Raw genomic sequence first — 26,305 nt, 5'->3', positions numbered from 1 at the left:
TAGGTCACTGGCCGGGGCAGAGTAACTGAGTTCCGGTCAGCAGAGAGCGACCGGCAACTTTTCTCCATCTCCCAACAGCCAGGCCAGGAGTTCTCAGTAGCAAGGCGTCTGCGCCAAAGGAACCAGGTCGTCTTCTCCCCGCCCCAACTCCGTCCCCCGGGCGGCGCCCCGCCCCCCAGAGCGGCGCCCCGCCCCTCAGAGCGACGCCACGCCCCCGAGCGTGGTGAGGCGCCTGCTGCTCTGTCTCTATAGAAACCGCTACTGCTTTCCTGTGGCCATAAGCAGAATGGCGGCTGGGGAGTCGAGCTATCTAGGTGGCTTCTACTTCAGATTTCTGCCTCAGAGAACTTTCTCATCCCTGAGCACCCGGGAGATCACCAGTCGGCTCCGCCAGTGGTGAGGAGCGAGAGGTGGGAGCGGCCACGCTCCCGTCCCGTGGACTTAGGGCCGCGCTCGGGGTTGCAGCTCTGCGCTCAGGGATCCGGTCTCGGGGATGCGGCTCTGCGCTCCAGTGTCAGAGATCCGGGCTCGGGGATCCGGGGTCCGGGCTCAGGGATGCGGGCTCCGGACTCTGCACTCTGCTCCCAAACTCCGGCCCCAGCCCACTGACTCTCCCCCTCTGCCAGGTCCATGCTGGGCAGAATCCAGGCGCAGGCGTTCAGCTTCGACCAGACGTTCCAGCCCTACCAGAAGGATGATTTCGTCATGGTTGGTATGGGGGGAGGGATCTCTTCTGAAGTTCTTGGGAATACTCCATGACATGTTCTTGGAGTAATAAAATGTACAGGTTGGGTTTTCTTTTTTGTTTCTTAGGGGACTTTTGAGACAGTGTCTCATTCTGTATCTGGCCTGGCACTCCCCGGATCCCCTAGCTTCTGCCTCCCAAGGGCCACCACGACCGCCTTGCAAACAGCATCTTTTACCTACCTTTGGTATTCTTCCTTAGATAACTTTACAATTCTGTAATGTTTTTAGACAGTCTCACTGTAATTCTGATGGCCTTGAACCCATGTCAGTCATCCTGCCTCAGCATCCCCTGTGCTGGAATACAGGGTTGTGCTACCAATTCTGACTGAACATTGTGAGGGGTATTTTTTTTTTAATAAGTACATCTTGTTTTTAAGTACTGTTACCTGGCTTTATCTCTGACTTTATTAAGCTTAACTCTAAATACTTCTGGTTTCTGAAAGTCACATTCATCCTGAGAAGGGGACCTCAAGTCCCAACATGGTGCCCAAACAGGACTTCCTCCCAAAGGTGTCAAGCAATGGCCTGTCTGGAAAAAGCCTTAAACTGGAGAGGAATTCTTTGAAGAAGGCAAAGTTCATTCAAAGGCGTGAATCTTAAAACCCAGCCCCACTGTTTTCAATGTTGTCTCTTACCCGACAAAGGGAAAGTATTGTTAGGTTTGTGCAGTGACCTTCATTTGTTTTTGCCATTGTCCTCTGAGTATTGGCTTTAGTTTATAGTTCACATGTAATGTATTCACCCTGACACTTCTTGAAGGCCCACAGTATGCTAGAAACTTCTCAATAGCTGGAGATAGAAAAGAGTCAAAGGATGGTCTTTGAAGAATGTTCTGTCCTTAGCAAGAATGCCAGCAAATAACACAGGTCATCTTACACACTGCCAAGAGTGAAGAGAGAAAGTCTCCTAATTCCGAAGATCAGAAGTGGTTCACTCTGCCGAAACCTGTAGAGGTGAATCTTTGCCTGCTGCTGGCTCTGGCTGGGCAGTTTCCCATAGTTCTTGTCGTTACTTCTAAAGACACCAGTCATACTGGATTAGTACCATCCTACACCATTGACAGCTGCAGTGGCCCTCTTCCTGAGGACACTTTCTGAGCTGGAAGGAAGGGCCTGAACTGACTTAAATTTGTTCACTTTCCTTTACCTGTGATAGGGTTATAATGCCACTGTAGTGTAATGATACTATTATGACATGTCTGATGCTGTATGATGTCTTATTATTTTGCCTTTGTGGGGGGGGGGCACTATCTAGCTCCCAAATGAATCACACGCGAAGGCTTATTCTTAGTTATGAATGCCTGGCCATAACGTGGCTGGTTCTAGCCAGCTTGTCCTAGCTTTAATTATCCCCACTACCTTTTGTCTCTGAGCTTTTATCTTTCTTACTTCTGTATGTCTCACTTTCCTTCCTGTTCCATGGCTGGCTGGGTGACTGGCCCCGAGTTCCTCCTTTCCTCATTCTCTTGTTCCTCCTTTTTCTCATTTCTCCTGCTGTTTATACTATCTGCCAGTCCCGCCTGTCCTTGCTCCTGCCTCACTGCTGGCTGTTCAGCTCTCTATTAGGACCATCAAGTGTTTTAGACAGGCAAAGAATCAAGGCTTCTCAGTCAATCAAATGCTGCATAAACAAAACACACCTGAAAATAATATTCCCCAACAGTCTCAGTTTATTTGTGGCTAGATTTTGATAATTAACCAGGACTGGCCCTCAACTATTTTTATTTCTTACTCTTCTTTCATACAAAACATTCTGACCACAGCCTCCCATCCCTCCACTCCTAGCGCTACCCCCCCCCAACATCCCCTCTTCTGCAGATCCACTGCACCTCCATTTCCCTTTACAAACAAAGAAGCCTCCCAAGCTATTAACTGAGCATGACATCACAAGATTCAGTAAGAATGGACACAAACCCTCATATCAAGACTGGGTAAGGCAACCCAGTAGGAGGAAACGGATCCTAAGAGCAGGCAGAAAAGTCAGATACACCCCCACTCCCACTGTTAGGAGTCCCTAAAGAACACGAAGCTGCCCAACTGTCACATATATGTAGAGGGCCTAGGCAGTTGTCTGTTCAGTCTCTGTGAGCCCCTCTGAGTTCAGGTTCGTTGATTCTGTGTTTTCTTGTGGTGTCCTCATCTCTGGATCCTACAATCCTTACTCCCCATCTTCCGCAGGGTTCCCTGAATGCCACCTACTGTTTGGCCATGGCTTGATGCATCTGCTCCCATCAACTCCTGGAAGAAGCCTCTCTGGGGTCAACTGTGCTATATATTTATCAATCTATAAATATAGCAGAATATTGTTAGGAATCATTTATTTTTTCTTGTCAGTACTGTTTGGTCTACCCTAGGTCTCTGAGCTGTCCAGCTTCTAGTCCCTGGCCATCTAAGCATACTTAACTTTTTTAAGACCAGAATTTTGGAATGCTGTAAATTTTTTTCTTTTTATTTATTTTTGAGACAGGCTCTTACTGTATGGCCCTGGTTGGGCTCAAACTGAGAGATCTGCCTGTCCAAGTCCTGGGACCAAAGGTGTGCTTCTCTTAAATTTTTGGTTGTGAGCCCAGCCTTTAACGGCTGAGCCATCTCTCCAGTCCTGGTGTGTGATTCTCAAATAAGAGATCTGCCTGTCCAGGTCCTGGGACTAAAGGTGTGTGTTACCACAACTGGCTTTTTTCTTTGATACTTTTTTTGTTTTAATATATAACTTTTTGTGTGTTTGTTTGTTTTTAAAGACAGGGTTTCTTTTTGTAGTCTTGACTCTCCTAGAACTAGCTCTGTAGACTATGGCCTCAAACTCACTGAGATCCACCTGCCTCTGCCTCCTATGTGCTGGAATAAATGACATGCAACCACTCCCCCAGCTCATCTGTAACTTTTAATATCCCTGTTTATTTATTAAATATTTCTTTAATGCTTTACCCCACTCGGGAGTAAGATAAGACCTCTTCCCAGATTGTAAGGCACACACAGTATCAACAAACCAGGTTCCACAGGACACTGAAATAGTGTTCTGATAGGTGCTGTAGAAAATGTCCTGGGACAGCAGGGAGGGTCACTTATTGCCAGGAGAGAAGGAGTACATGTCTTCCTTTTTTTTCTTTTTGGTTGCTCAGTAGAGCTCTTAAGCAGGTTCAATATTTAATCATAAAATTCAATAGATTTCTTTCCATAACCCCAAGCATTTCTGTAGTGAGGAGACGAGCAGGCCTGCTTTTCATCCCGCCCTGCTCCAGCATAGTTAGCTTTACACCTGAAATAACAACACACAAATTGTATTCTTTTAAACACTGCTTGGCACATTAGTTCTACCCTCTTATTGGCTAATTCTCACATCTTGTTTAACCCATTTCTAATAATCTGTGTAGCACCACGAGGTGGTGGCTTACCAGAAAAGATTCTAGCCTAAGAGGAGAGCTATGGCATCTGCCTGAATCTGCTTCTTTCTCCCAGCATTCTGTTCTGTCTACTCTGCCTATCTAAGCTGCTGTCCTATCAAAGGGCCAAGGCAGTTTCTTTATTAACCAATGAAAGTAACACATTGACAGAAGACCCTCCCACATCACATTTCTTTCTCATTTTAAAGTTCTTCTTGTGCTAAGGATGTAGCTGAGGTGGTAGGATACTAGTTTAGCATGCATCTCCATACTACATAAACCAGGCATGGTGATATACACCTATAATCCCAGCACTAGGAAGATGGAGGCAAGAGGATCAGAATCTGTTGTTCAAGGTCACCTTTGGACCAGGTCATCTCAAAAACCAATTAAGATTCATAGTTTAAATATTGGGGATCCAGTGTTGTAGACAGAAGTTTCAGTCCTGCCTTGTACTGCCCCCATTCAGTCCCAGAGAAAGACACAGAGGCTTATATTATTTATAAACTATTTGTCCTATTAGCTCTGATTTATTGTTAAGTAGCTCTTACAACTTAAATTAACCCCTAATTCATTTCTGTGTTTAGCCATTTGGCTTGGTACCTTTTCTCAGTAAGTCATTCTCACCTTTCTTCCTCTGTGTCTGGGTGGTGACTGGCTCTCTGCCTTTCCTCTTCCCAGAATTCTCTTAGTCTGTTTACCCCACCTATACTTCTACTTGGCTACTGGCCAATCAACTTTTTATTAAACCAATATGAGTGACAAACCTTTACAGTGTTCAAGAACATTATCCCACAGCACAGTGTGGAGGCGCATGCCTTTAATTCTAGCACTCAGAATGCAGAGGCAAGTGTATCTCTGTGAGTTTGAGGCCAGCCTGATCTACATAGTGAATTCCAGGACAGCCAGGACTACACCAAGAGACCCTGTCTAAAACAAACAAATAACTAAAATGCTGGAGAGCCGAGGAAGTGACTCAGTGGCGGAGTGCTTACTTAGCATATGCGGAGACCTGAGTTCCATCTCTGGCACTGAAAAATGTGCATACGATTCTTTGAAGTTTTGTTAAAGATTTATTTGTGGGGCAGGAGAGATGGCTTAGCTTTTAAAGACTAGAGCTCACAACCAAAATGATGAGATTTATGGGTGTGTCTGTGTATCTATATTTATATCTATGTGTATCTATTGTATGTACCTATGCCTAGACCAGAAGAGGATATTGAGTCCCTTGAAGTTTGAGTTGCATGCTTTGTGAACCATCTTACATGGGGGCTATGCTCAGTATACCAGTCCTTACGATTGAGCAGCAAGTGTTCTTAACCACTGAGCCATCTCTGCAGCCAGTTTTTACACATGTGTATCTGTGTGTAGAGGGCATATGTTCAGGTAGGTAGCACCCATGGAATTGGTCTCTGCAGATGGAGTTGCAGGAGATTGTGAGCTGCCGACTTGAGTGCAAGGAACCAAACCCAGGTCCTCTGCTAGAGCAGTATGCGCTCTTAACCACTGAGTCAGCTTTCCTTCTACTATGTAGTCCAAGCAGGGCTTGACCACCAGGCCTGGCTCAAAAGTACCTTTTTAATAAAGTAATTAAAACCAGGCATGATATCTTTTGTCTAGATTCCCAGCACCCAGAGCCTAAGGTGGGAAGAATGTGACTCCAAGACTAGCCTGGGGTATATAGTGAAACCCTGTTTTCTTTCCTTTTTGGTTTTTTGTTTGTTTGTACAAAAGGTTTCTCTGTGTATCCCTGGCAGTCCTATAACTTGCTCTGTAGACCCAACTGTCCTTAAACTCAGAATTCTACCTGATGGGATTAAAATTGGGTGCCACCATACCAGCTGTAAAGCCCTATTTTCGAAGAAAAATAATTAAAACACTAATGTCAGTTTGGCAGTTTGTAAAAGGCTGATTGCTCTGTGTAGAGTCTGGAAATAGTGAAACAAAATTGGCAACACCTCCAGACAGTGTGTGGTTTCTGCACTGGCAGTATCATGAGGACTGTGGTTGCCTTCTGGACAGTGTTTGGGGAGGCCCTCATTTTAGACTAACCCTAAAAGTGACTCAGAGACATACTTCTGAGGAAAGTGTAAGGACAAAGATTCTGAGAGTAGGGAGAAAGGAACATGTTGGACAAATCCCAGGTTTCTGTTATAGTCTGTTATAGTAGTTATATATTACTCTCTTAAACATGTAAAAGATGGAGAGTAAGTTTAGTGTTGGGTGCATCTGGGTAGCTGTCTTCTAGTTCGTTGGCTGTAAATCTCACTTTAGGGTCTAACGAGAGCTCTATCAGATGTACCCGATAATGAGAAGGACTTTTCCATGTAAACAGTGACAAGTTGTTTATTTTGCAGTTTCCCCAGAAGCTTGCACATGCTCCCATGAACATCTCAGGAGCAGAATTTAGACCATGGCTGCATCCCACCAACCCTAGCAGATGTGGGTGGGCGCATGCCGGCTCTACGGGGTGGGTGTGTTCTCTCATGGCTCCAAACAAGTTCATCTAATCTTTGTGTGCATTTTGATATCTGTATAAATTTGCTACTGCAAACTGGTTTATGAGTCAGCTGCTATTTTAGGAAAGTGCATCAGTTTTCCTAATGTTGATATACAGGAAGTCCCTTCTGATGCCTTGATGTCAGTTTTTTGTTTTTGGGTTTTTTGTTTGTTTGTTTTTGTTTTTTGTTTTTCTCTGTAGCTTAGGAGCCTGTCCTGGAACTAGTTCTGTAGACCAGGCTGGCCTCGAACTCACAGAGATCCCTCTGCTTCCCAAGTGCTGGGATTAATGGCGTGTGCCACCACCGCCCAGCTGATGTCAGTTCTATAACAAACCGACAAAACTCTTTAATTCATTTTTATGAATATAGCTGTAATTTCAATTTTTAAAGAATTGGTTTGACTTACTTAAAAGGCCTTTATTTAATTTTTATTTTATGTACATTGGTGGGGTTTTTTTTTTCACATTCATGTCTGCATGAGAATGTAGGATCACCTTGAACTGCAGTTACAAACAGTTGTGAGTTGCTATGTGGTACTGGGAATTGAACCCGGGTCCTCTGGAAGAGTAGTCAGTGCTCCTAACCTTAAGAGGCCTTTATAAAAAGTATTTGGGGACTAAAGAGATGGTTCAGTAGTTAAGAGCACTGACTGCTCTTCCTAAATGACCCAGGTTCAATTCCCAGCACCCACATGGCAGCTTACAACTGTCTGCAACTCCAGTTTCAGGTGATCTGAAACTTCCCATGGCAAAACACTAATGAACATTTAAAAAGAGTATTTTAGGGGCTGGAGATGGCTTAGCATTAAGAACACTTGTTACTGAAGAAGACCTGGGTTTGGTTCTCAGCACCCATATGGTGGTTCACAACAACCTGTAACTCCAGTTCCAGAAGATTCAGTGACCTCTTCTGGGGTACCTTCATACATACAGACCCAAAATGCTCGTGTGCACTAATAAAGTAAAATATCTTTATAAAATCTATTTTAAACACATTTTGATTGGCTTTAGGTCAACTGCTGCAAGTCAGCTGGTCTACTTCTATTTATAGCATTTAAACAGTGGCACTCAGGGTATGAGACAGGGCTGCCTTATATTCTTGATGTTCCTGCCTCCACGTGGCTTCTACGCGCTGAAGATTGTAAGCACATGCCTCATATCTGTTTAATTTCTTTCTTTTAAAAACTTTCCATTGGGGGCTGGAGAGATGGCTCAGAGGTTAAGAGCATTGCCTGCTCTTCCAAAGGTCCTGAGCTCAATTCCCAACAACCACATGGTGGCTCACAACTATCTGTAATGAGGTCTGGTGCCCTCTTCTGGCCTTCAGGCATACACACAGACAGAATATTGTATACATAATAAATAAATAAATAAATAAATAAGAACTTTCCATCATTGTCTGTGTGCATGTTCATGTGCTAGTTGAGCGTGTGCCACCGTGCACACATGGCATTGAAGGACAACTTTGGGAGTCAGTTCTTTCCTTCTACACGGACCCTGGGCATTGGGCGTGGGCCGTAAGCCTTGTGCTTTTTAGCCTCTGAACGATCTCACTGTCCCTTGTTTTCATTTCATTTGTTTCTTTTAAAAAATTCATTAGCTTTTTTCTTAAAGTTCTTCCAGTCAGTGTAATGGCACACACCTTATCCAACACCCAAAAGATAGAAGCAGGGGTCTCAGGAGTCCAGGGATAGCCTGAGGTTACCATGAGTTCCATGTGTGTGCAACACTAGCCTCAATACATGAGGTCCTGTTGCAAAAAAGGAAATATGGGGGCTAGAGAAATGGCTCAGCGGTTAAGAGCATTGGCTGCGCTTTCAGAGGACACAGGTTCATTTCCCAGAGCCCACATGGCAGCTCACAGCTGTCTGTAACTTCTTTTCCAGGAGATCTGATGCCCTCGTACAGATACACTTGCAGGCAAAACACCAATGTTCATGAAATAAAAATAAATAAAATAAAAAAAAACACAAAGTCCTTCAAGCTGGACATAATGGCTTATACCTGTTATCCTAGCACGCAGTATTGAGGCCAGAGGACTGAGGTTTTTAGGGACACTTGGAATACGAAGCAAATTCAAAGCCAGTCTGAGCTACATAATGAGACACTGTCGAAAAGTCAAGGGCTGGGGAAATAGCTCGGGAGTGAGCAGTTGCTCGGTATAGACAAGTCCTGGGTTTGATGCCCAGTACCTTCGGGAAAAAAAACCAAAACAGTAATTAAAGCAGAGCTTTTCTTCTTTACATTAAATGATATTTTATTAATTTTGTTTCAAAAGTTTATTTATGATAAAGTTTCTAACATGTTCCCTTGAAATTTGTATTTTAGGCTTTTTTCAAAGACCCAAATGTCATTCCAAATTTGCAGTTACTTTCAGATTCTTCTGGACAGTGGACCACATTAGGTAAAGAAAATTAATTTTCGTATTTCCAAGTTAACTATTTTAATAAAAGTTTGCCTCAGCAACTATTACTAGTGATTTGTGTCACTAATATACAAATTGAGACATTCATGATGTGTGACCAGCTGTAGCACGCTCGCCCTGCGTCTCTGTCCTGGAAATCTGCTATCATCCTGGCGTAGCACATCAGGGCGATTTTCTCTCAGTAGTTTAGAAAATATACACCCTCTACCTTCCATTTACTCTGCTAACGCTGTTCACATTGAGATGAGTAAAAAGAAAGGGCTCTCAGGAGGTCACTGGTACATTAAGGGATACTGGCTGGAGATGCAGCTCCGCATCCTGAGTGATGCACAAAGATCTGGGTTCAGTCTCCAGCAGCACTGTAGTGGTTTGGAAGAAAATGACCCCCAGAGGGAGTGGCACTACTAGGAGGTGTGGCCTCGGGGTAGGTGCGATCCTACTTGAGGAAGTGTGTCAGTGTGGGGGCAGGCTTTGAGGTCTCACCCATGCTCAAACCATACCCAACAAGGCAGTTCACTTCCTATTGTCTGTGGATCAAAGATGTACGAATTCTTAGAACCTTCTCTAGCACCATGTCTGCCTGCATGCGGACAACCAGCCACCATGCTCCCTGCCATGAAGATAATGGACTAAACCTCTGAAACTGTAAGCCACCACCTCTGGTGAATGTTTTTCTGTTTTTTAATGATTTATTTATTTGCATTGCTGTGTCTATGTAAGGTGTTGGATCCCCTGGAACTGGATTACAGACAATTGTAAGCTGCCGTGTGGGTGCTCAGAATTGAACCCAGATCCTCTGGAAGAGCAGGCAGTGGTCTTAACCACTGAGCCATCTCTCCAGCCCCTAACTGTTTTCCTTTATGAGAGTTGCCATGCTCATGGTGTCTCTTCACAGCAACAGAAAGCCTAACTTAGACAATCATATAAAGCCAAGTATAGTAGTACACCTGTAACTCCTGTAATCCCAACTCTGGGGAGGTAGAGACAGGAGGATCAGAGTTTATACCTAGCAAGTTGAGGCCAGCCTGGGCAATATGAGATCCTGTCTTAATAATAATAACAATAATAATAAATTAAAAAGGGAGAGAGATGTGATGGAGGGAACAAAAAAGAGGGGCTGGAGAGATGGTTCTGTTCAGCAGTTAAGAGACACTGTGCCCTTCCAGAAGTTCACGTCTCGTTGCCCATATATGGCATCACAGCCTGACTCCAGCTTCAGGGGGTCCAGGACCTGTAGCCTCTATGACACCTGTGCATACATGCACACCCTCACATGGACAGATACAGTCACATAATTAAAAATCGTGAAAGACTGTAATAGTACCTTCCAGGTTTTCCTATAGACGTGAGAGTGTGGGAGGGAGATGGCCAGTTCTACCCGGGACAGGTCCGATGACGGGAATTCCTGGGCAGGGTACAGCTGCAGCTCACACGTGATTTTCACAGGAATTGGCTAACCTGGAATTGTTTAGAATAACAAATCATAGAGAAATGACTTCTTAAAGGCAGACCCTTTCTCTAGATGACACTTTAATAATACACTAAAACAATCCTTGAAAATTCTATTTATTTATTTGGTGTGTGTGTGTGTGTGTTGTGTAGGCGTGCGCGCGCGTGTGCATGCGCCTGCCTGCCCATGCAGCATGCCATGTGGGGTCAGAGAACAATTGATTCCTACCAGTTCTTCCAAACGTACACATCCAGCATTTTACCACCTGTGCCGTCATCTCCCCCAAAGACTGCATTGAAAACCAGCATGAATACTATATTTTAGATTCAAGTTTGAGGTTTCAACTGTGGAACTGGTAACGCCATTCCATGCTGAATGGTGTTTTACGCTTTTTTTCTTTTTGGAGGGGTGGCCACCATCCAGCTCTCAAATAAATTACACACAGAGACTTATTCTTAGTTATGAATGTCTGGCATTGGCTTGTTTCTTGTCAGCTTTTCTTACTTAAATTATCCTGACTATCTTTTGTTTATAGGCTTTTACCTTTATCTATTTGTCTATCTTTTTTTACTTTTTTCTCCATGGCTCTCTGTGTAGCTGGGTGGCTGGCCCCGGTGTCCTCCTCTCATTCTCTTGTTGCTCCTCTGTCCCCCTTCCTCCTAGAGTCCTATTTATACTCTGCCTGCCAGCCCTGCCTATCCTTGCTCTTGCCTCACTATTGGCCGTTCAGCTCTTCATTATCAGGTGCTTTAGACAAGGAACAGTAACACAACTTCACAGAGTAAACAAATGCAGCGGAAACAAAAGTCACACATCTGAAAATAATATTCCCCAACAATTCCATTTAGAAAAAGGATCTGTGTATAACAACAGTGTGTAAAATTAGATGAGAACACAGCTTGCACTATGCTAGACAATAAGGAGATGGATATTCCAGTATGTAAAATAACATCACTCTTTTTGATCATTTTTGTATTGGAAAAGTTACTTTTCATAAAAAAGTCACAGTCTCTATTATTAAATGAATAAAGTTGTTTTATAATTCTACAAAAAAAAAAGAAAGAAAAAGGATCTGTGGGCTGGAGAGGGTTAGGGTCTGCCTGCAAGCAGACACGCAGCCAGAACACTATATACTTAATAAATAAAATCTTTTTTAAAAAATTAAAAAGAAAACAGTTCACAGAAGTGTGTGCAGTCTCCGTCAGGCTTCACAGAAAGGCCTGACTTGGTCCCAAGTTTAGTTCAAGTTTTTTTGTTTATTTATTTTGTTTTTCATGATTGTCTTAGGGTTTCTTTTGCTGTGAAGAGACACCATGCCCATGTCATCTCATAAAGAAAACCATTTAATGGAGGTGGCAGCTTATAGTTCAGAGGTTTAGTCCATTATCATCATGGCAGGGAGCACGGTGGCTGAGAGTATGTCCACATGCAGGCAGACATGGTGCTAGAGCAAGCTCAAAGAATTCGTACAAAAGGAAGTGAACTGACTTGCTGGGTATGGTTTGAGCATGGATGAGACCTCAAAGCCTGCCTCCACATTGATCACACCTACTCCAACGAGGCCACACCTTCTAGGAGTGGCACTCCCTCTGGGGGTCATTTTCTTTCAAACAACCACAATGATTTAATTTCTTTTTAATGTATTTTAGATTTTTAAATTATTATTATTATTTTTAGAAACAGGATTTCTCTGTGTAACAGCCTTGACTGTATTGGAACTCTCTTTATAGACCAGGCTGTTCTCGAACTCAGAGATCCACCTGCCTCTGCCTCCCGAGTGCTGTGATTAAAGGCGTGCACCACCACCACCTGGTTTCTATATTTTTAAGCTAACTCTCCAGGCCCAATAGTAGTCTGTCCAGGTGTGCATGGGTGTGGGGCATGCCCTGGAGCATGGGTAACTTACCAGTAAGGCCGTTCTCCCAAAAGAAGAATTCTCCCTCCCCCAGGGACTAACTCCTTCTTAGCTCCCCACCCCCACCCTGCACCCCTGTTGGGATTTAGCCAGCTCAGTCCTGTGCAGGTAAGCACAGCTGTGTGGAGCTGAGGGCAGCTGTCCTGCCATGTCCAGAGGACAGCATTCCACTGCATTCTGTCTGCCGCCTCTAGCAAGTGTTCCCTGAGCTTTTGCTGTTGAATTTAAAAATCACATTTATTTATGGTGTTTGCGTGTATAGGTCAGAGCACAGTTAGCAGAAGTTGGCTCTCCTTCCACCAGGAAGGTCCCAGGGATAGAACTCAGGTGCTGGGCTCATCAGGTCCCTTTCTTCCCCTCTGAGCCATCTCAGCAGACTTTATTCTAAGTGTGAAACAAAGTGTTGCACAAAGAGAGCTTCTGAGATGCCACACGTGCCTGACAGGTAGGAAAAGAACTCTAAAATTAGAAACACTTCACTTGGGTTTGTTTTTTATTTGTATGTACATGTATAGATGTGCATGTGCATGCAGGTGCCCACAGAAACCGGGAAAGGGTGTTGGCTGCCCTGGAGCTAGAGTTAGAGGCACTGAGCTGCCTGACTGATGCTGAGATCTGGAAGAGCAGCAAGTGCTCTTAACCATGAACCTTGTTTGTTTGTTTTTTTAGAGAAAGTGTTTTTTTTAATATTTATTTATTTATTATGTAGCCAATATTCTGTCTGTGTGTATGTCTGCAGGCCAGAAGAGGGCACCAGACCTCATTACAGATGGTTGTGAGCCACCATGTGGTTGCTGGGAATTGAACTCAGGACCTTTGGAAGAGCAGGCAGTGCTCTTGACCACTGAGCCATCTCTCCAGCCCAGCACTCATGTTTTTGAAGAGGAATTTTTTGAATGCTAACAATGCTTTTCTACCAACTTGGCTTCCTTTCCTCTCATTTTTTGCATTTTTTTATTGTTGTTGTTATTTTTCTGGTATATTGATGTCTTCCCCCTCAGTTTTCTTTTTTTTCCCCTCAGTTTTCATTTGGAATCTTTATATCCCTACCCCCAAAATCAGTCTGGATTGCCTAGAGTCTCAACAGCCGGGCTGTTAATTTTGAATTTAAAGCAGTCCTCCTGCCTCAGCCTCTGGAGTGCTGAAGGGCTACAGGCTTGCAGCAGCACACCCACTCTGTGCCATGCTGGGGCTTGAACCCAGGGCTTCACGGAAGCTAGGAAGTGGTTTTCCACCGCAGCTGTCTGCAGCTCAGGAAGGAGGCATGGTTAAGCAGGAGGAGTCTGGAAAGGGACGCCTGTGAACATTTATAGCCCTGCGATCGGGAGACACCAGAAACCGTGTTCTGAAGAGAACAGCAAGGGTATGCTAGGAAAACCATCTGATAAAGAGATCAGGGCGTGTCTCTGGAGTTATCAGTCATTTCAGCTGAAACCAAAAGTAGAATGGGATGGTTATCAGTAAATATGCTGATCTAAAGGGCTCTTGGACTTCTTACTCCTGTGGGCTGGGCAATAGAGTTTCTCAGCTGCCAACATGAGCTGTGTGTTAAGGAAAGATCCGGAAGGTAAATCAGGGCTCAGCAGAGCAGAACCTGTACTGCTCTTTCAGGGGGCCTGAGTTTAGTTCCCAGCACCCATGCTAGGCCATTCAGATTCTGGGGATCTAACACCTCTGACCTCTGAAGGCACCTGCATCCACATCCACACACACAGACACAGACACACACACAACACACAATTTTTAAAAAATAATCTTTGTAAAGAGTCTTTGTCCCACCAGCCAGCTCCCAAATAATGACACGGAGATTTCTTAATTATGAAAGCTTGGCTTTATCTTAGCTTTATTTCTAACTAGCCCTTATAATTTAAATTAACACATTCCCATTAATCTACATTATCTCATGGACCACCCATCCTGCTTCCTCCTTGTCTCTTTCCTGTCTCTAATCTCTCTGGCACAATTAGATTCCTCCCCCTACTTCCTCCCTCTACCTAGAAGTCCCACCTATAACTCCTGCCTGGCTATTGGCTGTTCAGCTTTTTTATTACACCAATTACAGCGATACACCTTCACACAGTGTACAAATATTCCATAACAAAACTTTTTTTTAAAATATTTATTTATTTATTATGTATACAATATTCTATCTGCGTGTATTCCTGCAGGCCAGAAGAGGGCACCAGACCTAATTACAGATGGTTGTGAGCCACCATATGGTTGCCGGGAATTGAACTCAGGACCTTTGGAAGAGCAGGTGATGCTCTTAACCACTGAGCCATCTCTCCAGCCCCATAACAAAACGTCTAAAAAATGTCAGTAAGAGGTCATTTTACCAGACCAGACAGCCTCTAATCTTATTCTCAGAGACTGGGCCACCCAGACACAGAACTTGGGGCCAAGTAAACAGAAACCTTAGGTACTGGTTCACCTGGTGTCTAATAATTGTTTATCTGGTTTGAGGGTGGAAATGGCTGTCCTGTGTTCATCTCATCAGTATATTTTATTTTTGGTTTCTCAGTCTGTAGACCAGGTTAGCCTCGAATCCAGAGATCCTCCTGCCTCTCCCTCCTGAGTTCTGGGATTAAAGGGTGTACCACCACTGCCTGGTCTACCAGTGTACTTTAGAAACATACATTTCGTGTAACAGGTTTACATAGAGAGAAATTCTGCCTCAGAATGAAGTGTACCTCAGTCTTACCTTTTAGAACATTTAGATGAAACTCTGAACCTGAACGAGTTCAAATTTGGAGTCTTTTGAAGTGGAATGAATAGTACTTTCCATGTGAGGAAACTGAAGTTAGGAGCCGGGGACGAAATCCGATTGGCTGAATTGTCTTACCTAAAGTCCAGTGCCCCGGATGACTCTGTGTGCTGAGTCACCTTGCAGCTGCTGCAGCTCAGAATGCAATGACACTGGGTTAGGCCATCATCCTCTGAACTCTGAGGTGATGGACATCAGTCCATAGTAGATGCCGTTTCCACAACTTAGACTAAGGGGTTTAGGCTGAATTTAGTAAGTTTGACTTATTAAAATGGCATGCTAGGCAAGTGGGGGTGCACACCAGTAGTCCCTTGGCTGGGTTGGGTAGATGCACGGCATTGCCAGTCCAGGACTACCTGACTTACAAAACTGTCTCCACACACACCCTACCACCATCACCTCTCCCCTGTGCTCACCAGCCCATGTTCTGGAGCTGCCAGACTCTTCACTACCCCTCAGTCTTTCGGAAGCATCCAGAGTTATCCCATCATAGTCTGTAGGCTTTTTGCCTCATCTGCTCCCTAAAAGGATTGGGCCTCAAAACTAGAAGGGCTTCTCTCAGGAGCACAGCTTTTGAAGTCATTGAAACACATAGTTCCTGGCTCCAGGCATCTTTCTTGTCCCCACGTCCAGGATCATGACCTGCAAGAACAGGTTCCAGCATGACCTGGTGGAGTCAAAGCAGGAAAGGCAAACAATTGCCAGGGTTACTTCTAAGCCCTGGCATTTCTCAGGCTAGCAATGCAGTAGTGGGGCCCAAAGATGGAACTGCGCAGTCTCATGTGCAGGGCCCTGCCTGCACTCCCTAAAACCAACAAGGTAGCCAGAAGACAAAAGAACACTGTACCAAACTGGTGTAGGTAAAAGAAAGGGAAAGCTGTTTGAGGCGATAATAAAAATATTTTTCTTAATCTTTATGGCTATGTAATTTAAGGTGTACTAACAGGAATAACTATTTTTAAAAGATATATTTAAGGAAAAAGTGTGGTGTGGGGACCAGGACTCAAAGAGGGAGGAGCTAGGGATATAAAAGAAGCCAAGCTCACCAGGCGGTGGTGGCACACACCTTTAATTCCAGCACTCAGGAGCCAGAGAGAGGTGGATCTCTGTGAGTTCAAGGCCAGCCTGGTCTACAGCGTGAGTTCTGGGACAGCCAGGGATGCACAGAGAAACCAAAAAGCGGCTGGGCCCCAGTGCGGTTGTTCCACGTTTCCCTTCTGGTCTAAGATGACGTGACCAGCCCTGCCTTGAGTGTGACCTTGGCTTGGAAAAGTGTCTGTGTCTTACACACTGTCAGCGAGATCTCATGGGAGACTTTGTAATGAAGAAAAAATATTTTCAAGGCATCTTCAAAGACTTTACAAATAATCATTAATTAAATTATTGTTTTGGTTTTGATGTTTTGTTTTCTGAAACAAGGCCTCGCTATGCAGCCCTAGTTGGAACTTGCAGTGTATGTCTGTCCTCCTGCCTTTCCCTCAAGTGACGGTGGTAGACGTAAGGCACAACAGTGCTCAGCTTCCTCTTGTTAACGTGTATTTAGTCAGTGTGTCTTTATGTGTGCATACATGCCAGACGATAATTTGCAGGAGTCATTCTGTCCTTCCACCATGTGGATTGAACTTAGGTCATCAGAACTGGTAGGAAACACCTTTGTCCACTAACTCATTGCACCAACCATTCGCATTTTGGTTTGGTGTGTGTGTGTGTTTGTGTATGTGTATGTGTGTGTGTACACATGCGTGTGTGCCTATGGAGGTCAGAGCTGTCACATCTCCTGGGAGCTGGAGTTACATAGTCTTGTGAGCCATCCATTGTGGATGCCAGAAACTGACCTCAGTTTCTCTGTAAGAGCAGTCTGTGCTCTTAACCACAGAGCCGTCTTTCTGAACTACCCCACCACACCTATACCTACCTATTTTGAGACAGGGTTTCACTTTGAAACCCAGACTGGCCCTGTAGCTGACTGAGAATGCTAGTCTACCTCAGCCTCTCGGGTGCTGGCTTTATATGTATGTGTTATCAAACTTATGGAAATCCAAATTTATGTGAAGGAATCTTATGCTTTCATTGGCAATTCTACATTTGATCTTTGCCAGAAGGCCAGGGAACAAAGTTTTCTAGGCAGTTCTGACAAATGCATTTCAGTAGAGGGCATGCCGGGCTGTAGGAGCCCTGGGTTCTGTCCCCAGCACTGACTAGAGCTAGGCATGGCTATAATCCTGTGCCTACCTGTAATCCTGTGTACACCTGTAATCCTGTGTATACCTGTAATCCTGTGCATGCCTGTAATCCTGTGTATACCTGTAATCCTGTGCATGCCTGTAATCCTGTGCCTACCTGTAATCCTGTGTATACCTGTAATCCTGTGTATACCTGTAATCCTGTGTATACCTGTAATCCTGTGTATACCTGTAATCCTGTGCACACCTGTAATCCTGTGTATACCTGTAATCCTGTGCATGCCTGTAATCCTGTGCCTACCTGTAATCCTGTGTATACCTGTAATCCTGTGCATACCTGTAATCCTGTGCACACCTGTAATCCTGTGCATACCTGTAATCCTGTGTATACCTGTAATCCTGTGCACACCTGTAATCCTGTGCCTACCTGTAATCCTGTGCCTACCTGTAATCCTGTGCACACCTGTAATCCTGTGCCTACCTGTAATCCTGTGCCTACCTGTAATCCTGTGCACACCTGTAATCCTGTGTATATCTGTAATCCTGTGCCTACCTGTAATCCTGTGCCTACCTGTAATCCTGTGCCTACCTGTAATCCTGTGCACACCTGTAATCCTGTGCCTACCTGTAATCCTGTGCCTACCTGTAATCCTGTGCCTACCTGTAATCCTGTGCACACCTGTAATCCTGTGTATACCTGTAAACCTGTGCACACCTGTAATCCTGTGCCTACCAGTAATCCTATGCACACCTGTAATCCTGTGCCTACCAGTAATCCTGTGCCTACCGGTAATCCTGTGCCTACCTGTAATCCTGTGCACACCTGTAATCCTGTGCCTACCAGTAATCCTGTGCCTACCAGTAATCCTGTGCCTACCTGTAAACCTGTGCACACCTGTAATCCTGTGTATACCTGTAATCCTGTGCATACCTGTAATCCTGTGCATACCTGTAACCCTGTGCCTACCTATAATCCTGTGCCTACCTGTAATTCTGTGCCTACCTGTAACCCTGTGCCTACCTGTAATCCTGTGTATACCTGTAATCCTGTGCCTACCTGTAATCCTGTGCACACCTGTAATCCTGTGCCTACCTATAATCCTGTGTATACCTGTAATCCTGTGCCTACCTGTAATCCTGTGCACACCTGTAATCCTGTGCACACCTGTAATCCCATCACTGAAGAGGTAGAAGCAGGAAGATCAGAAGGTCAAGCTCATCCCCAGCTACATGGTGATTTCAGAGTTAACATGGGCTATGTGAAACCTTGTCCTGATGACACCACACACATACACACACACACACACAGTCACAAACCCCCTACTAAACACACAAAGCATTTTTGCATTAAGCATTCTCTAGTTCACTGATTCTCAACCTGTGAGTCAAGACCTTTAGGGTGGAAAGACCACTTCATATCATATATCACATTCAGATATTGTTTGTGTGGGATATTTACAGTTATGAAGTAGCAATGAAATATGCTATGGCTGGGGTCACCACCACCTGAGGAGCCATATAAAGGTCGCGGCGTCAGGAAGGATGAGAACCACTACGCTAGTTTATACTCACCTAGTTCTGAAATAATATATATTTTACGTATATCCTGTAAGCCCTGGTTTAAAACTTGCTCTGCAGCCCAGCCCATCCTCAAACTGTGGCAATCCTCCTGGCTTACTGTCCTGGATGCTGGCCTTACAGCCACTAGCCAACCTGGCTCAAAACTCTTTTTATGGTTTATTTTATTAAAACCAAAACACCTAAATAAATGAAGAAGATTTATTTTTGTTTTATATCTGTGTGTTGAGGTAGGGTACCTACTGAAACTTCTTGGAGCTAGAGTTATAGGTGGTTGTGAGCCACTTGAGGAAGGTGCTGGAATCCAAATACTGGTCTTTGGGAAGAGGCAGCAAGTGTTCTTACCCACCAACTCACCTCTCTAGTCCCTAACCTTTATTTCAGGTTAATGTAGTAGTAGTAGTAGTGTGTGTGTGTGCGCGCACGCACACACGAGTGTGCCACAGAAGCTACTTTGGGAATGGGTTTTGTCTTTTCATGGTAGTTCAAGGACCTAATTCATGACTTTGTGTAGCACTTTTATCCACTGAGTCATTAAGATATGTGTTGTGTTTGGTTACTCCTTAGAATCCATGCATAATGGTTGGTTTTAGAAATTGGGGCTGGACCAGGCATGGTGGCACACAAGTTTAATCAAAGCACTTGAGAAAAGGCAACTGTCCATGAGTTTGAGGCCAGCCTCATCTTCATAGTGAGTTCCAGGACCTTGACTCAAAAAAACAAAAACAAAAATGGAGGGATGGAATTTGAATCCGTGTCCCATGACTCACGATCACCTGTTACTCCAGTTGCAGGTCGCCGGTGCTGCCTCTGGCCTCTGTGGGCACCTACACACAGGTGGCAGACACACAGACACCACAATTGCACAGAAACAAAAGATAAAAGTATATCTTTTTAAAAGTTTAGAAATAACTAAAATCACTAAATTTCACTTTTATATTGTCATTCTTTACAAAATATCTTTTTCAGGAACTGAAGTAAAAAAAATTGAAGCTATAAATGTCCCATGCACACAGCTTTCAATGTCATTTTTCCAGCGGTTATACAGTGAAAATATTGTTCGAGAGAGTGGACACATTGTCAAGTGCTTGGATTCTTTCTGCGATCCCTTTCTCATTTCAGATGAACTGAGAAAAGTAAGTACAGAGTTTTAAAATTTCACAGTGGGAGTTTATGGAAGGAAAGGAGAAAGGACCTTCAGCCGCTCAACCTGGAGTTCACTCTAGCTAGTCGACCTTCTCAGGGTGGACTGATGTGGACTGATGTGGACTGATGTGGACTGCTGACGAGACTGTGGCGGTCGGGCTGACGCTACACGTGCACAGGACGTCACTCCCGCACTCCCGACAGGTATCAGGCCCAGTGTGTCAACAGCAGAGAAACTCCGGCCTGTTTAATGATGAGCTATTGTCGTCCCTATCAGTCTCTACATCAAATGGATATTAAGAATATGCCTAAAAAGTTGATAATAGTGGCACATGCCTGTAATCCTAGCACTCAGGAGGCAGAGACAGGGAATCTAATCAGGAGTTCAAGGCCAGTCCTAGGCTACAAAGGGAGACCTATCTCAAAAGTAAGACCAACAAAACTAAACTAAAAATGGAGCTTGGGACATAGCACAGTTGAGAGAATATTTAATCTCGTGAACAAAGCCCTGGGTTTGATCTCCAGCACTTCATACACATGGCGTGATGGCACATGCCTATTAGCCTAGCCCTTGGGTTAAAGGTCACCTCATCTGTGTAGTTCAAGGTTAGCTTGGGGTACAGGAGACCCTGCCCAAGAATTAAAAGAAAAAAAGATATTAGTAATTTGGTTTTTTGTTGGTTTTTCAAGATAGGGTTTCTCTGTAGCTTTGGAGCCTGTCTCTATGCTTGCAGACCAAGCTGGTCTCGAATTCACAGAGATCTGTCTGCCTCCACCTCCTGAGTGCTGGGATTAAAGACGTGCGCCGCCATCACCTAGCAGTAGTTTGGTTTTTAAACAGATATATTTCATATGTATGAATCTTTTATCTGTATGCATGTGTATGCACCACATGTGGGCCTAGTGCTCATGAAGACCAAACAAGGTCTGGATCCCCTGGTATTGGAGTTACAGATGGTTGTGAACCACCATACAGGTGCTGGGAACTGAGCCTGAGTCCTTTGCAAAAGAGGGAAGTCTTGTTGCACAGGCTGACCTTGAACTCACTGTGTGGTTTAGGGTGGCCTCAAGCTTCTAAAAGCTCAAAATCATAACCCTGTATTATACATTGCATTGCTTGAAGATGATTTTTATCATCTTAGGTTTTGCTCATGGAAGACTCTGAAAAATATGAAGTCTTCAGCCTACTGGAAAGGGAAGAGTTCCTGTTCCGTCTTTTTAAGCATCTCTGCCTTGGAGGCTCCCTTTGTCAGTATGAAGATATGATTAAGCCGTATCTAGAGACAGCGAAGCTGATCTATAAGGATCTGGTGAGGTAATGTTCTCAGTGTGTAAATTCTTCCCAGTAGAGAAAATCCTTTTTGTTTACCCTGGTGGAATTACCCAGCATCGCTTGTGTTCGTATTGGCGACTCCACTGGCCCTTTGCAGCCTGCCTCTCTCTTCTCCAGGCCAGAAGATTTTATGTCTATGTTTTTGTTTTCAATTTTGTTTGTTTCGTGCCAGTGCTGGTATTGGACTAAGACCTTGATTTATAGGCAAATATTCTACCATTGAGGTAGCAGCCTTGTCTTTTGGGTCATTATCAGTTGTTTTGTTTTTTTTTTTTTTTTTTTTTTTTTTTTTTTTGCTTTTTCAAGACAGGGTTTCTCTGTGGTTTTGGAGCCTGTCCTGGAACTAGCTCTTGTAGACCAGGCTGGTCTCGAACTCACAGAGATCCGCCTGCCTCTGCCTCCCAAGTGCTGGGATTAAAGGCGTGCGCCACCACTGCCCGGCCTCCTTCTTTTCAATACCAAAGGAACACAAGTGATCCCAAAGGATGTGTGACTTTGCTCGTGTGTGTGTGTGTGTGTGTGTGTGTGTGTGTGTGAGAGAGAGAGAGAGAGAGAGAGAGAGAGAGAGAGAAAGAGAAAGAGAATGTGTGCAAAACCTTTATTCAAAAGAAGTGGAAGGATTTTAATTTAGATGTAATCTTTTGCCCTCCCAAATTAATCCCAAAGACGGGTAGTGAATTTTAAGTATTCTAAGGCTCACCTTCCCTCCTTCCCACCCTTCCTTACTTTCTGAAACTCAAATGAAGATTAAACTATAAACTGGAGCCTGGAGAGAAGGTCAGCACTTGGGAGAGTCTTCTGCTCTCTAAGAGGACCCAGCTCAGTTCCCAACACCCACATAGCAGCTCACTATCACCTGTAACTCCACTTCCAGGGGACCTATGGTCCTTTTCTGGCTTCTTTGGGCACTGTATGGTATATATACATGCATATAGGCAAACATTCAGACACATAAAATATAAATAAAGAAATCTTTTTTTAAAAAAAAAACATAATTTCAAGATTAGGAATTGGGAGCCATGCCTCTAATTCCAACCCTGAGGAGGTTGAATCATGAGGATCACTGCAGGTTCTAGGCTATCCTGGTCTACATACTGATTCCAGCCCTGAGGAGGCAAGGGTATGAAGATCACTGCAGGTTCTAGGCTAACCTGGTCTACACATTCTGATTCCAGGCTAGCCTAGGCTCTTTAGTGAAACTCTGCCTCAAAAAAAAAGAAAGGAAGAAAGAAAAGAAAAAGAGAACGAGAAAGAAAGGAAAGAAAAAGAAAAAAGGTCACAGAAACACGGAGGTAGCAAGCTGCTCAGCAGGTAACCATGCTAGCTAGCCAAACCACCTGAGCTCTGAGCTCAGTCCTGGAACCCATGGAAAGGGAGTAGGGGAGAGCAGACTCCACAGAGTGACTTCTGACCTCTACACTGATGCTAGGGAAAAGAAAGGAAATAAAAAGAAAGCATTTTCAGGAATATGCACCCAACATGCGAGGCAGTGCACTCTGTGAGCCCAGGAGACGGAGGCTCTCCGCACCCCAGCCGTGCACACGCTACCACACTACCATTCTGCTGCCACAGGAGTCTGTGGAATGTCTCACTGCTGTGTGTGGTAAGGAAGGGTTCACTGAGGTATTTGAAACAAACAGTTTAGAACTTAAATAGAAATGCTCTTTCTTTCTGAACCCTCCTGCAGACTCCTTTACATTTACAAAGGTTCTATTGGTAGCTTTGAATCATACATAATAATAGGCTTTATGATGATAATTTAATATACGTGTGTCCAATGTGTTTTGATTGTCTTCTCCCCATTGCCCTCTTGTACATTTTGGTGTGTTAAATTTTAAAAAGCCCTGAAGAGTAACAACCATTCATGAAAAGAGGAGCTAAGCTGATGATGCCTCTTTTTTATGATTTATCTGTGTGTGTACACATGCAAGTCCAAGGAGGCCAGGAAAGGGTGTTGGCTTGACGAGGCAAGTGACGTGGGTCCTGGAATCAAACCCAGATCCTCGGCCAAAGCAGCAATCACTCTCTTTTTAAGAATATTATAAGGGCATTTTGTCTGCGTGTCTGCCTGCTGCCTGGAGCCAGAAGAGGGTATCAGATTCCCTGGATGTTTGTAAGCAGCCTGCCATGCACATCCTGGAAAACTGAGCTCAGATCCCCTGCCAGAGCAGTGGGTGCTCACAGCCGCTGAGCCATCGCTCCAGACCCCAGGCTTGTTATGTTTTAAATGTGCCTTTTTTCCCTCCTCTTAGTGTTCGGAAACATCCTCGAACCAAGGAAATACAAATTACCTCTTCCGTCTTTAAAGTGAAGGCCTACGTGAGTATTGAGCTTCTTGATTACTCATAGATGGAGCCGCTATGTTTGTGTTGTACAGAGACTGTTATACCCGGGAGAAACAATGCCTCTGCTGACTATTCTATAACATTCTAACGTTATTGGGTACAGCTTCATGGGAGTGAGTGAGTCAGGGCTGGAACCTGGAGCCAGGGCAGAAGCAGAGACTGAAGGAGTGTCCCTGACTGGTTTCCCTCATTGCTCTTCTCCAAGGCCCTATGAAGAGCACTAAGGGCTTTCCCAGCCCAATGATCCAGACTCCTTCCACAGTCCTCCCCAAACAACATCTGGGATGAGCTTCTCCATTTGTTTGCTCTCTGCTGTGCTGAAACACTGACTAATCCAGCTGAGGGGAAGAGAGGCTTTATTTTATTCACCTTACATGTCCAAGCCTCAGTCCACTGTCAAGGAAGCCGAGACACAAGCACAAGCCTCGTGGCTTATTCAGCCTGTTTTCTTGTGCAGTCCGGACCCTGCCCAGTGTTGGCACCACCTGCAGTGGGCTAGGTCCTCTCCCATCCATCATTAGTCAGGATAATGTCCCACGGAGCAATCTGATGGAGGTAATTCCTGAATAGAGATCCCCTCTCCTAGGTGTGAGCCAAGTTGACAAAAGCAAACAGCACCCGTGGCAGGCACTTCACTCACCGAGTAGCTCAGTGGTCCATGGAAACTACCTGATAGAGTCGGGGAAGGGACACCAGGGGACTTAGGCAGAGGGCTACTGAGCTCTAGTGTAGCCTGGTCTACATGGTAAAACACAAGTAAGAAAAAAGCCAGCAGTGATGGCTCACACCTGTCATCCCAGCAGGCAGGCAGAATCCATCAGTTGAGGCCAGCCTGGGGCACACACTTACACAAAGCACAACAGAACAGCAACTGGAAAGCATGTGATTGCACTAGCCACTCCTTGAGGCCAGAGTCAAGAGTTGGGATACATGCGCACAATGGATTTGTACTGCTAGTACAACTGTTGGCGGTTTATTGACAATTTATTCTCAAAAACTTTTAGGTATGTTTAATGATTCTTGTTTATTGAGACAGACATCTTGCTGTGCATTCCACACTGGCCTCAAACTTGATCTCCTGCCTCAGCCCCCAGCGAACTGGGGTTAAAGGTGTGTGCCATGGGCAGAAAAATGTGTGACAGTCAAAGACTTCAATGCGGTTGAACACTGAAAAATTCAGGCCTGTCATCTTTTCAGGACTCTGCTGGCTTGTGCTACCCTTCAGCTAAGGAGCATGAGCAGACGTTCTCCTACTTCGTCGTGGACCCCATCAAGCGTCACGTGAACGTCCTGTACCATTGCTATGGTGTGGGGGAGATGGCTTAGTCTGGTTTGTGCCATCTGTTGTGTCTCCTCGTCAGCACTGACAGACAGACAGATGTGCTCTTGCAGATCCGTCAGAAGCAGCTGGAAAGACTATGTCGAGTTGAAGAAAGCAAACACTAAAGTGCCTTTCTCTTCGTTAGCCTGGCACACTCACACAAGAACCCCTGGTGGAGCCTGTACAAAGCAGAACGTCACAGTTTATGTTTGTTCTATCAACATGGAGCCAGTCTCAATTTCCTATTTTTTAAAATTGTTTGAGAGGCAAAGGCAGGCAGGTCTCTGTGAGTTTATGGCCAGCCTGGTCTACAGAGCTAGTTCCAGGACAGCCAGGCTACACAGAGAAACCCTGTCTCAGAAACCAAATTAATCAATTAATTACTTAGTTAACTTAAAAAATTGGTTTTAGTGTTTGAGGAAGTATCTCATGTGAGCGTTGAACTCCCTATGCAACTGAAGCTGGTCTTGAACTCCTGATCCTCTTGCCTCTACCTCTTTAGTGTTGGAATGCAAGCATGTACCACCAGGCCTTGCTCTGTGTGCTTTGTTTGGGGAACTAATTAATTCTGGTTTAGAATAGAAACATTAGACATCACCACTACCAGTCATTAATGTGAATTAATACAATTTTTAAACTTCAGTTCATGTAATTATATTTTTATCATCCCAGAAAGGTATATGTATTTCCAGTGTGGTGGCACACACCTTCAGTCCCAATACTTGGGAGGCAGAGGCAGGCGGATCTCTGTGAGTTTGAGGCCAGCCTAGTCTACAAAATGAGTTCCAGGACAGCCAGGGCTTGAAAAGAAAAAGGAAGGTTTATGTCTCTACACGTAGGAAAAACAGAGAATTCTTTTGCTTCATTTTTTTCACTTAAAATCCTCAATTAAAAATCATTATAAATTCTTAATATATAACAAGTTAAATCTCTGGCTGCCATAGAGTTTCTAACTGAAACATAGTAGTGATATGTATGTTGCGGGTCCATTGGAGGTGGTGTTGCTAGCAGTGGAACTAGCAGTGGAACCCAGCATTCTATGCATGCTAGACAACTGCTCTATCCACTAAGGTATGTCGGCACAGGGTCACATGTAGCCCAGTCTGGCCTCATACCTGATGTATAGCCAAGTATGACTGTGAACTCCTGACCCCTTGCTTCTACATCCCAGGTGCCGGGTGACAGTTGTAGGCCCTGAAAACTGGCTAGGCCTTGTATT

General features: G+C 44.5%; 1 protein-coding gene across 2 annotated transcripts; it reads left to right on the top strand.

Moving 5' to 3' along the window:
• Window positions 1–286: 286 nt before the first annotated feature.
• Cfap300 (cilia and flagella associated protein 300) lies at window positions 287–26,305 on the top strand. Of its 2 annotated transcripts, XM_041657652.1 has the most exons (7): window positions 287–396; window positions 627–708; window positions 8,955–9,030; window positions 19,911–20,077; window positions 21,230–21,402; window positions 23,673–23,739; window positions 24,963–26,305. In XM_041657652.1, the coding sequence occupies exons 1-7, from the start codon at window positions 287–289 to the stop codon at window positions 25,089–25,091; spliced, it is 804 nt and encodes a 267-aa protein (XP_041513586.1). In that variant the 3' UTR covers window positions 25,092–26,305. The 2 variants fall into 2 exon arrangements, with proteins under 2 accessions (XP_041513586.1, XP_041513587.1); XM_041657653.1 differs by lacking the exon at window positions 23,673–23,739.

This window comes from Microtus oregoni, unplaced genomic scaffold (genome assembly GCF_018167655.1).
Source record: "Microtus oregoni isolate MIOR12 unplaced genomic scaffold, Mior012 000008F_ref0000371, whole genome shotgun sequence".
NCBI classification, from domain to species: domain Eukaryota; kingdom Metazoa; phylum Chordata; class Mammalia; order Rodentia; family Cricetidae; genus Microtus; species Microtus oregoni.
This window is presented reverse-complemented; position numbering and strand designations above follow the sequence as displayed.